Source organism: Diaphorina citri, unplaced genomic scaffold, assembly GCF_000475195.1.
Source record: "Diaphorina citri unplaced genomic scaffold, Diaci psyllid genome assembly version 1.1 scaffold1608, whole genome shotgun sequence".
Taxonomy (NCBI): domain Eukaryota; kingdom Metazoa; phylum Arthropoda; class Insecta; order Hemiptera; family Psyllidae; genus Diaphorina; species Diaphorina citri.
Window position 1 is genome coordinate 60,368 of NW_007379034.1, and position 11,891 is coordinate 72,258.

Consider the following 11,891-nt stretch of genomic DNA (forward strand, 5'->3'; position numbering starts at 1 on the left):
TCCGATAAATGATTCCAATATATTTCCCCTCTTATCTCTTTCCCTTCCCTTTCTTCCTTTTTTGTTTTACTAGCTGTTCTTTGTTTCTAGTTCTTTGTTTTATAATAGGAATAGACTTAGATGTAAGTTTAATTTTGAGTCTTTAAGTTTCTTTTAATTAGTGATATAACACTTGATCAGATTTCTAGTGTACCATGTCGTGACGCTGCAAGACGTAAAAAATACATGGATTCCCAACTGTCATCACACGAAAAATGTAGAATCTATCAAACCTGATGGAATATGATTAAGTATTTACGTCAGCTTCAAACCAAAGTTAATACATTATCAGATCTTAGTATAACTTCAATAATTTCTGTCAAGTCTTTGATTGTATATCCCTGACTTTTTTTCTATCCTCCATTTTCAACAAACTTAACAATAAAATTAAACTGTGTGTTCTTCCATTCAACATTGCCTGCTTTTTTGTATTCATTTTTACATCTTGTTTTTTTTTTTTTTTTTTTTTTTTTTTTTTTACAAAGAAGAGTTTGGTGACTCATAATACACTGGTGCAAACAACTCTTCTAAATTTCAGTTCGAAATAGAGAAAGGAATCACGATTTCCAATCTTTTTTTTTTCTTCGTGAACTATTTATTTTTCTCTCCATCTTTTTGCTGTACTTTCCGCTTCCTGTGGTGTCTGACGTTGAACTTATAACCTGCTTTCTATTGGATGGCTATGTTGACATTACCACCTAACCTCTGAATCTAGTTGTAAATGATGCTTGGAAAAGAAAAAAATATATATTTTAAGGGAAAAAAACAAATCTTATTAATGTATGACCTTTGTGTTTTTAAGTTACCTTTTTCGTTCTTTTTTTAAGTTTAGCTAATCTTTTTTTATACCTTAACCAGTTTTTTGACGTACTACTCTATTTATTATTTTTGTCTTTTTTTCCAACAGTCAAAAAATCTTTTATATGGATTAAAATCGAATGTCATTTTTAGGGTTTTAAGATTGACAAATATGTATGTACCTTCAAGTCATTGGTGCCTATAATAACTGTAGGTAGGTACCTGCGTATTTTGATTTTTCAAAATAAGGCCAAATATGAATCGAGTTGAAATAGTACCTATCTTGGCCTAGATTGGAATAAAACAAAAGTTATCTTTGAAACATAGGTACATTTTATACGTGGCTATTACAAGAAAATATGCACAACCAACTGGGATTACGTTAGGTTGATGTTGCAATGTTCATCAAAAGGATTTTATAATCTTTCGCGGATATTTATAATCAGAGTGCATAAAAAGCATATGTCTCTAGATTTGTGTGAGTCTACTTATAAAATACGTAAAGTAATCATATGAAACAATGAAACACGGTAAAAAATCAGTTTCTAGAGCAATTTTTATGAAACCTATAGGAAAAGAAATATTATACTCTTATGAAGATTTCTGAGAAAATTCGCATGAATTCTCTGTTGCCTCTTTTCTCTTAACATTTCATCATTTTATTCGTATTATTGTCTTCAACCTTGCTGGTTGAAAAATTAGAATTTTTTTTACCAAGGGGTGTACGAGTACTTGTACATAATGCATTTTATTTAAATTTTTTTTAATCCCCATCCTTATTTGTTATTTGATTACTTTTTTATTCCAAACAAATCAAAATAAACTTACTCTCTTATTTACAATGACTTTAAAATTAAACTGAATGGTTAAAAGCTAGTTACTGCTTCAGAAATGTTCTTGAAAAAATATAAAAATCGCCGTTTTCAATTTAGAAAGATTTTTTTTTTTTTTTACGATTTTCTAAATTTTCATCAACTTGAAATGGTCACTTGATCTTTGGTTGAAATTTGGGAAAAATAGTGGTTTGGAAATCATTTTATGTAATAAAATTGTTGTGAAAATATTTTTACACAGCCTTTTGCTAAGAGTTCCTTCAGGTTCCTTCAGCGATATAATTACATATGTACCTACCTAGTCGGTATCACTAAAGTCGGGAAATATTTCAGACCTTTTTTTCTGGTGAAGTGTAACTTTTAAATTAAATCTTTGGTGAATCTGCATCTGCATAAAATTAATTTATTGGTTCTTCCAAGTCTAAATTTTCGACATTTTAAGGAAGAGAAAAAAATCGTTAAAAAAATGAATTACCTACTAAGTAAATATAAAAAACTACAAACTTGAATAAATAAAATAATAAAAAAACTGCCATTTTAAAATTAATTTATTGGTTCTTCCAAGTCTAAATTTTCGACATTTTAAGGAAGAGAAAAAAAAAAGAGAAAAAATCGTTAAAAAAATGAATTACCTACTAAGTAAATATAAAAAACTACAAACTTGAATAAATAAAATAATAAAAAAACTGCCATTTTATTTTGTTTTCAAAACATTTTATTAAAAAAATAAAATACAAGAAATTTATTTTATACTTTTTTGTTTTATTGTATTGAATGTATTTTATTTGTGTGTGTTTAAAAATTGAGAATCCCTTTCACACTGTGTGTGAACTTAGTTCTATTTTATTTGGAAAAAAAACAATCTCATTATGATAACATAATTTTAAACAAACGTTGCTTGCATTGAACATACTCAATTCCTGGGAACATTTCCAAACGCTTGAGTATCGGAACCGTAAGAATAAAATACATTCGCTTTGAAAATGATTAAGATTAAACAAAACAATTTAAATACATTTTAAATTCCTACCGATTTATATAATTTTATTAATATATTGAAAAACCCACTGTAAAATTTTGTATTTAAAAATAATAACAAAAACGTTTTTTAAACAAGAAAAACTATTCAATTTTTTTATATCTCAAAAAATACGAATAGTCCTTTTTTTCGTTTGTATTATAATTATAAAATATTTTTTATTTTATGAAATTGCTAGGTGATTATTATTTTGATACGAATAGTCCTTTTTTTCGTTTGTATTATAATTATAAAATATTTTTTATTTTATGAAATTGCTAGGTGATTATTATTTTGCTAGTGTCTAGTTTTATAATTTCTTCCTAAGTAAGAAACATTTCTTTGGTTGGAAGTGATTTGATCAAGTCTGGTATCCTCTTGGTTATCTTCCATCTCACATACCTACATAACTATTATGTGGGGTGACGATACATTGGAAGATATTTGATAAAATTAAATATGTTTATTCAACAAACGTAAATAGAATAGACTTCGTTGATTTTTTGCTAAACCATTTAAATCCTGGCTGAAGCTCAATCTGTTTTCTCTTTCAAAGAGGAAAATCTCATTCAGAAAAAGTAACTAGTCCTATGAAATATATATCTTCTGAATGGAATAATTGCCCTTTGACCTAGTTTTCTCATTTCAATGTAATCGAAATACTTTTTAAAACCAAGAGCTAATTGATCCATAATCATACACACTCAGTTATAACTGTTAAAAGAGAATTTTCTTATGATAACCAAAAATCAAATTTGTTTCTTCGAAATCTCTTAAAAAATTCCCAATACCAACACATTTCATTTTCAAGCATTGCCTTCACTTGGCTAAACTGAAGCCCAGGAAAATGCATTTAAGTAGGCTTAAAATTAACCAAGAGCTAATTGATCCATAATCATGCACACTCAGTTATAACTGTTAAAAGAGAATTTTCTTATGATAACCAAAAATCAAATTTGTTTCTTCGAAATCTCTTTTAAAAAATTCCCAATACCAACACATTTCATTTTCAAGCATTGCCTTCACTTGGCTAAACTGAAGCCCTGGAAAATGCATTTAAGTAGGCTTAAAATTAGGCATTTATTATGATAATCCTGAGCATATTTGTGCAATCAAGCCCCGTCTAAACGGAATAGTTATTTTTTCGGAGTTTTGACCTCAGATTTGGATTTTTCCCAACTTTTTACATAGGAATCGACCATTTATTTATAATTTTTACCCATTTGCAACTGCTCCATTCAACTGATAAGTACCTACAGCACTTTCTCGGTTTTTTTACTGAGTAAAGAGAAGTGTAAAGAAAAGCTTGTACCTAGTTGAAATCGCTTGTACCTACTTATTCGGCTGAAATGTAGAGATAATAGAGGTATGTACATTGAAGTAGTTAAAAAATAAATAAATAAACGATATTTCCCACAGGTTAGCATAAACACCAAAAAGACCACCAACAAACGGACATACACTATTTTGTATATTTGTTATAAATAAAAAAAAAAACCTATTTAATAAGTTTGTTTTTGTCCTGTAATTAAATAAATATAAAAAAAATATTAATTTAAACTTTTTTTATACATACATACTTTATATAAATGTAACTTTTTTAATTTACCTATTTGATGGCTACTTTTTAAAATTTATAAGTTTAATAATGAGTAAATCCGAAAATTGTTTTTTTTGTTGACACCAGGCAATGGAAAGGGAAATTTTAGTGTGAAAGAGATAGTCCAAGGTAAAAGAAATAATGGTTTAGCCACCTGGGCAATTCGAATTAAATAAAACTAATCCAAGATCAAATCAGCTCTTTTTCATTTTTAAAATTTAATATCTAGGTACTAAAATAAGTCAGGGCGTTGTACCCGGATTGAATGCTTGTCAGAAATGTCTATTCCCCGGTTCACACTTCCAAGATCAAATCACCTCTTTTTCATTTATAAAATTTAATATCTAGGTACTAAAATAAGTCAGGGCGTTGTACCCGGATTGAATGCTTGTCAGAAATGTCTATTCCCCGGTTCATACACTGTAATTGGGACCTTTTTCAGTTTTAAATCAAATTGTTTGCCAGTTCTGTTTACTCTTTCCTCGTTCTTTAAATCCTGTTTTGGTACTTTTCTTTTGGCAGGCTACTTGTATTTGTCCAGGTGGTAAGTTTCCCATTTTTATTCAAATTCTTATAAATTTGACTGTCCTAATTTTTCAATGCCAAAATGTTTGGTGACTAGATGTTTTTTTTATCTCTGTGCCAAGTTCGAGCGACTTTGGCTGAAATCTAAAGGTCTGAGCATTGCGAACTCTTTTTGAGCTTTTTCAAACATTTGGCGTTAAATATCGGCCGAACCGTACATTTCTCGAGGTCCGGGCCGCGGACACTTTTGATCGGCATTAAGTGTGGAAGCTGTCTGCAAAATTTGAGCGACCTGTGGCTAAAGGTTAAGTCGTGAGAAGCGCTAGTTCCTTTTGAGCTTTTTCCCTGTATAACCTTAAATAGCGGAACTTTGGTCCGTAATAACGGCCGAAACGTACCTTCTGGAAACAGGGCCCAAGGATACTATTGGTCTACATAATTTATCGAGTCTCTGAGCCAAGTTCGAGCGACTTTGGCTAAAATCTAAAGATACCCACTCGGCCACCAAGGTTGCTCCCTACATATGGAAACAGAAAGCAAATTACATTACTTCCCATAGGACATAATCAGTCGTGAGAAGCGCTAGTTCCTTTTGATCTTTTTCCCTGTATAACCTTAAATAGCGGAACTTTGGTCCGGAATAACGGCCGAACCGTACCTTCTGGAAACAGGGCCCAAGGATACTATTGGTCTACATAATTTATCGAGTCTCTGTGCCAAGTTCGAGCGACTTTGGCTGAAATCTAAAGATACCCACTCGGCCACCAAGGTTGCTCCCTACATATGGAAACAGAAAGCAAATTACATTACTTCCCATAGGACATAATATGTTGGATAGGGGAAGTAAAAAGGAAGAAAAATAAAAAGACTTTTCGTTGATTTTCAATATATGGTTGTTTATTTGATTTTTAATCAAGTGTCAGCTTAGACTTCCACTAATTCCAGGAGGTGACTTTTCGTTGATTTTCAATATATGGTTGTTTATTTGATTTTTAATCAAGTGTCAGCTTAGACTTCCACTAATTCCAGGAGGTCATTTGCTTCTTCCTTGGTAAAGAATGATGCCCTTACATTAGCATAGCTTTTTCCAAACTGAGCAAGTCCCAATGTTCAGAGAATGTCAAGCGGGTATCTGAAATTCGCGGTCCAAGTTCCGTCTATTCGACGTCCATTCGTTGTCCAAATTCCGTCCATTCGTTGTCCAAATTCCGTCCATTCGTTGTCCAAATTCCGTCCATTCGTTGCAAGTCCCAGGTGTCAAATTAAATGTTCAGAGAATGTCAAGCGGGTATCTGAAATTCGCGGTCCAAGTTCCGTCTATTCGAAGTCCATTCGTTGTCCAATTTCCGTCCATTGGTTGTCCAAATTCCGTCAGTAGTTTTTGAGCAAACTTTCAATATAGTCGTTGACTTTACTGATGTGAACTTTCTCCTGAAAAGGAAAAAAAAGGAAAACTATATGAGTAGGTAGGTTAACGTAACGACTTAAAGCTGATTGAGAGGCCGACGACAAAGGCCGACCCCATCTGAACATGAGAAAAGGCGAAGAAGAAGAAGAATCGAGGTTCTACTGTATTTCGTTCTAAACCTTCTAAATCATATAAAAAAAAAATCTAACACACGTACCTCCAAAGTGGTATCCCGGTTTCGTATACTGATGAGGCCATCCTGCAATGCCGTGTCGCGAATGAGAATCGAATAGGGAACCCCCAGTTTGTCGTTCGCGCTGAGCTGACTCTCAATAGAGCCGGGACTTTTGCTGCTCGAATCCAGGGGCGTGAAGAGGCAGTAGATGTGAGATTGGCGTAGGTTTTCGTACAGGTAGACGGCGAGGCTCTTCAGTTCATCTGGGAAGAAAATTAGATCGGCGATTTTCAACCGGGGGTACGTCAGACCCTCTGGGGGTACGCGAGAAAAAATTGTCTAATGGTGGACAAAAGCAAATTTTGATTTTTGACGGCTTATGAGTGCAGAACAGTTCAAAAAAAGTACTAAATTTTTTCAAAAGGTACCGAGCGTGTTTAAAACTCAGTAGAAATGTTACACATCATCCTAGGTATGGGTACCCGGTACTCATTACGATGGTAGCGGGGGTACGTGAGATTAAATTCGGGTACTCAAGGCAAGGGGTACGCGGCGGGCGGAAAAGGTTGAGAACCACTGAATTAGATGAAAAAACTGAAACTGAAAAAACTGAATTAGATGAGTAGAATTCAGTACGCCTTGACTGTGGGGGTAAATGGACTTTCCTGTCCTGGGACAGGTAAGTCCGCAGATTCAAGGATACGGTAGATTCCTGGGACAGGAAAATCCGCCAAATAGATATTAACATCCTACTGAGGTAGGATAGGTAAATACTCCCCAGTTCGAGTTTTCATGTATTTTGACATGAATATTATGGTTATTTATAAAATAAAAATATTAAGTAACCTCCGTAAACTACAGAACTCACTCGAAAAAAAAAGGATCTCTAAGTCCCCTAAGTCTGATATGGTCCATTATTTTTTTACTGTCATTATTTTAGGATGAGTGTTTCACCACCGTTATTTCGTAGCAATGAAACAACTGCTACATTAGACGCATGTGGTCTGTGTCGCAACATGGGTTCTGGTTTCACGCACAACCTTCCTCCTTTTTCATACGGGCTTAGGCTTTCATTTCGTAGCAATGAAACAACTGATTTATTAGACACGATAAACCCCGCCAGGGGATGTTCTACTCACCGTCCGTGGAGTTAAGGAAGGCCACCTTATAGGGAGCCAGTCTACGATGTAGCCTGAGAACCTTTCTATCTCCTAATAATAATAATAATAATAATAATAATAATAATAATAAAAAGAGTTGAACTTAATTATATAGTCGATCCAGATGAATATGAGAGCAATGAGTCATCAAAAAAGTAGGCTACGTTGCCAAACATATCAAAGGTGCAACGGTAGTAAATCTTTAAATGAGGAACGTACATTGCACAGTGCTTCCTCCCACATATTGCACAGTGATTCAACCTCTTGTAAAAAAGGTTACAGATCGAAGCTACCTCTACTTTTTAAAAGAGAGAGTAAAAATAGACCTTTACCTTAATTGCAACAATGCAAGGAATTCTCACATTCTGATTGGTTCCTTCATTTTCCGTCGATGACTTCTTGCTCACATATTCATATGGACAGACTATAGGTACCTACTTACGTACCCTCATATTTTTATTAGGAACAGTAATAATTACTGAAGTCTCATCGTCCCGGAATCGAAGAGGACAGGATAGCAGAAAGCCAGCCGTTCCGAGAACGAACTTTATCTGTTTAGGATGAAATTCGCCCCCGGGCGGTAATCGAACCCGCGACCTAGCGCTCACAAGGCAGACGGCCAACCACGGTAAGTATGGAATTTTATCCTCAATACTGTTCGAGGATTTGATTAGAATAAAGTAGTAGCCTACAGTATAGAATAGAATATACCCTGCTTATACTACCAGCATAGGACTTAAAAGTCCCTTTACTCTTGCAGTCTAAACAAGGTCCTATATATTTGATTGGTAATAACATTACATTTTATGGAACAATAATCGAGACCTGTTTAAATTTAAAAAAAAAAAAAGAAAAGGACAAGTTAAGATTGACATTAACATACATAAGACATTTACAACAAACAATTCTGCACATGCATTCACTCACACATATTGCCATACACATCTCAACTCACGTACAATCGTACATACATACCACTGCACATGCTCACCATCACCACACACACTATACCACCCCTACACAACACCACCACGTACACACACATATCACAACACTAACACACACACACACACACACTCACACCACATGTTTATGGCTCAGACCCTTACTTTAGTACTAGGAAGGGTAGGACCAAGGATGAAGGAAGGGAGAAGGATAGGAAGTAGAAAAGGGAAGTTAGAGATTGTAGAATAGTAAGTATGGTACTATGGTTATCATCTCACCTTCCTCCACCAATATTTGCGCTGACTCTGCCAATGGTAGAACAACTGTTGACCGCGAGATGGCGTTACAAACAGGGAAGCTCTCAAACTAGTGAACTGTGAGGGGCTGGAAACAGAATAGACTATCATTATGTACCTTGTTTATCCTGCCGGGATAGGACTGAAAAGTCCCTCTACTATCGCAGTCACAGCATAAGACACACGGATTAAAATTAATCAATAATCATAGTATGCCCTTCGCACTCAACCTTTGTTATTTCTTTAGCAAGGCTGGTATTTTTTCGTTTTGTTAAACGATGCGTGTTTCACCACCGTTTTTATTTCGTAGCCGTGAAACAACTGCTACATTAGACGCATGCGGTATGTGTCGTAGCATGCCCATCCCGTAGTATGTCCCTCATCAGATGGGCCGATAAGAGACACAATACTTCCCATTTAGGTGCTGGGTCAACACGAGAACACCAGAAAGTAAACCGTTGAAATATTTTGCAATCGAAAAACAAGAGCAAATTTTTAGTCGATGGTGGGATTCGAACTCGGGACCTTCTGCATGGCAATTTCACTGCCTTTTCTACAGATGCACTTTACCTAAAATAAGGTCTCCAATCCAGGTCAGTCTTGATTTCGGAGTCAGTCTGAGAGGCGATTTCCCTCGCTATGTTCGCTACAATAAATGGCACTTTTCCATTAGAAAGCTCTTTGGTTGTAAGCAAATTTTTCGTCGATGGTGGGATTCGAACCCGGGACCTTCTGCATGGCAAGCAATTTCACTGCCTTTTCTACAGATGTACTTTACCTAAAATACGGTCTCCAATCCAGGTCAGTCTTAATTTCGGAGTCAGTCTGAGAGGCGATTTCTCTCGCTATGTTCGCTACAATAAATGGCACTTTGCCATTAGAAAGCTCTTTGGTTGTAAGGAACATGTCTTGAAGATCTGGGGAGAAAACAAACAAACTCAGTCAGCGGGGATAGCACGTTAAATGTACCAGCTCCTAAATGAATCACGGAAGGTAAGCAACGTTACGCATGGTTGGTAAACGGATGGGCCATCCGGGATAGGTAATCATCTGGGTAATCGCGTGCTGTATATAAATTGATCCGGCTTTTTCCGGATAAAATCCGTCCCGAGCGGGAATCGAACCCACGGCCTAGCGCTTACAAGACAGCCGCGCTACCAACCAAGCTAACTAGGCGGGCTATGATCAATTTATAAGAAGAAACCATTTGCTGATGTAGAAGTTGAACGGTCAGTTAATTACATAGATTTTGGGGTTGTCACTTGTCAGGCCCATTTTTTGTGAGTCCTATAGAATTATTTGGACCCCCTAGTTCATTTACCTGTCTGGAGTCGCACAGAAGTCTCCTCGAAGATTGTTATAAGTTATAACACTCACAAACAATCTGGCGCACCCTGCAAACGATTATCTAATAATCGGCTAATTCTTCTACCACCGCCACCGGAAACTTGTGTTTACCTTTCTGAATCAAAAAACGTTGCCAAACATATCAAAGGTGCAACTGCAACGGTAGAAAATCTTTAAATGAGGAACGTACATTGCACAGTGCTTCCTCCCACATATTGCTTAGTGATTCAACCTCTTGTAAAAAAAGGTTACAGATCGAAGCTACCTCTGCTTTTTAAAAGAGAGAGTAAAAACAGACCTTTACCTTAATTGCAACAATGCAAGGAATTCTCACATTCTCATTGGTTCCTTCATTTCGAGTCGTTGACTTCTTGCTCTCATATTCATCTGGACAGACTATAGGTACCTACTTACGTACCTTCATATTTTTTATTAGGAACAGTAATTACTGAAGTCTCATCGTCCCGGAATCGAAGAGGACAGGATAGCAGAAAGCCAGCCGTCCCGAGAACGAACTTTATCTGTTTAGGATGAAATTCGCCCCCGGGCGGTAATCGAACCCGCGACCTAGCGCTCACAAGGAAGACGGCCAGTCGCGTTACATTCAAAGCGAACTAGGCTGGCTGTGTGATGCATCCCAACCAAGGTAAGTATGGAATTTTATCCTCAATACTGTTCGAGGATAATGTAATGTAAATGCAATTTCTTTGTGTTATTATGTCACAACTTTGGTGCTCACTGCGGCATTGTAGGATTTTCCCAATATCTCAATAATCCTACAATTCAATGTTTACCTACCATGCTGGCACCGGTCGCTATGCGCATTTATATGTCATAGCTACTCATTTTCCTCACGAGGCTGAGTGGGCCCCGCAACAGCCAGTCACGGAATCAATCATTTGGATGATACAAATTTCTTGACACCGCCGGGAATCGAACCCGGGTCTCCCGCGTGCAAGGCGAGCGCAGTGACCACTACGCCATGGGAGCTGACTAACAGAAGAAACTGATTTCTAAGGTAAGCATTTCCCCATAGTAAATGCCTATTAAAAATTTCCTCCAACATTCTCTTATTAATACCATAGGGTAATTTTCCGTGGCTATTATAGGTATTCTGATTAACACGATAACAATAACATAGGTAATTAACACATAATGGGGTTAACTATATAAAGCAAGCTGTCGTGAGGGTACAGTGACGAAAAACAGGGGCATTTTTTTATAATGGCTTTCTTTTAAGTGACAGGGTTCTCATCCACATGAACTCCGACTAGTTTACCTTTATAGCTATCTGATGATATCTAACAATAAACTCGACATTTCAATGTCAGATGTTAGGAGACAAATAAAAAATTGCAAATGAAAAATAGAGTTACTGAACAATGCTCTCCATTGCTATAGGTATCAATATGAACCAGTATTTATTTTTTTTATATAATGGCTTTCTTTTAAGTGACAGGGTTCTCATCCACATGAACTCCGACTAGTTTACCTTTATAGCTATCTGATGATATCTAACAATAAACTCGACATTTCAATGTCAGATGTTAGGAGACAAATAAAAAATTGCAAATGAAAAATAGAGTTACTGAACAATGCTCTCCATTGCTATAGGTATCAATATGAACCAGTATTTATTTTTTTTATATAATGGCTTTCTTTTAAGTGACAGGGTTCTCATACTTCTCATCCACATGAACTCCGACTTCTCACTTCATACAGCTCCTCATATTTTTTTTTTTTTTTT

General features: G+C 35.7%; 1 protein-coding gene and 1 long non-coding RNA gene across 2 annotated transcripts; one reads left to right on the forward strand and one right to left on the reverse strand.

The window, feature by feature from the left end:
• The first annotated feature begins 2,208 nt into the window (after positions 1-2,208).
• Positions 2,209-3,457, forward strand: LOC113470468. Its single transcript, XR_003393512.1, has 2 exons — positions 2,209-2,887; positions 2,971-3,457. It is a non-coding gene; the product is annotated as an uncharacterized LOC113470468 (long non-coding RNA).
• Positions 3,458-6,062: 2,605 nt separating this feature from the next.
• Positions 6,063-8,008, reverse strand: LOC103516586 (DNA polymerase subunit gamma-2, mitochondrial-like). The gene is made up of 4 exons (XM_008481558.3): positions 7,999-8,008; positions 7,536-7,607; positions 6,439-6,659; positions 6,063-6,244 (listed from the first exon to the last, which is right to left on the reverse strand). The coding sequence occupies exons 1-4, from the start codon at positions 8,006-8,008 to the stop codon at positions 6,185-6,187; spliced, it is 363 nt and encodes a 120-aa protein (XP_008479780.1). The 3' UTR covers positions 6,063-6,184.
• Positions 8,009-11,891: the final 3,883 nt, after the last annotated feature.

What these genes read in the sequence shown, in the direction of transcription:
- LOC103516586 (XM_008481558.3), bottom strand. An exon ending in CTTCCTTAACTCCACGGACG is followed by an intron (nt 6,660 to 7,535) that starts GTGAGTAGAACA and finishes TTTTCTTCCCAG; the next exon opens with ATGAACTGAAGAGCCTCGCC. An exon ending in ACCGGGATACCACTTTGGAG is followed by an intron (nt 6,245 to 6,438) that starts GTACGTGTGTTA and finishes TTTCCTTTTCAG; the next exon opens with GAGAAAGTTCACATCAGTAA.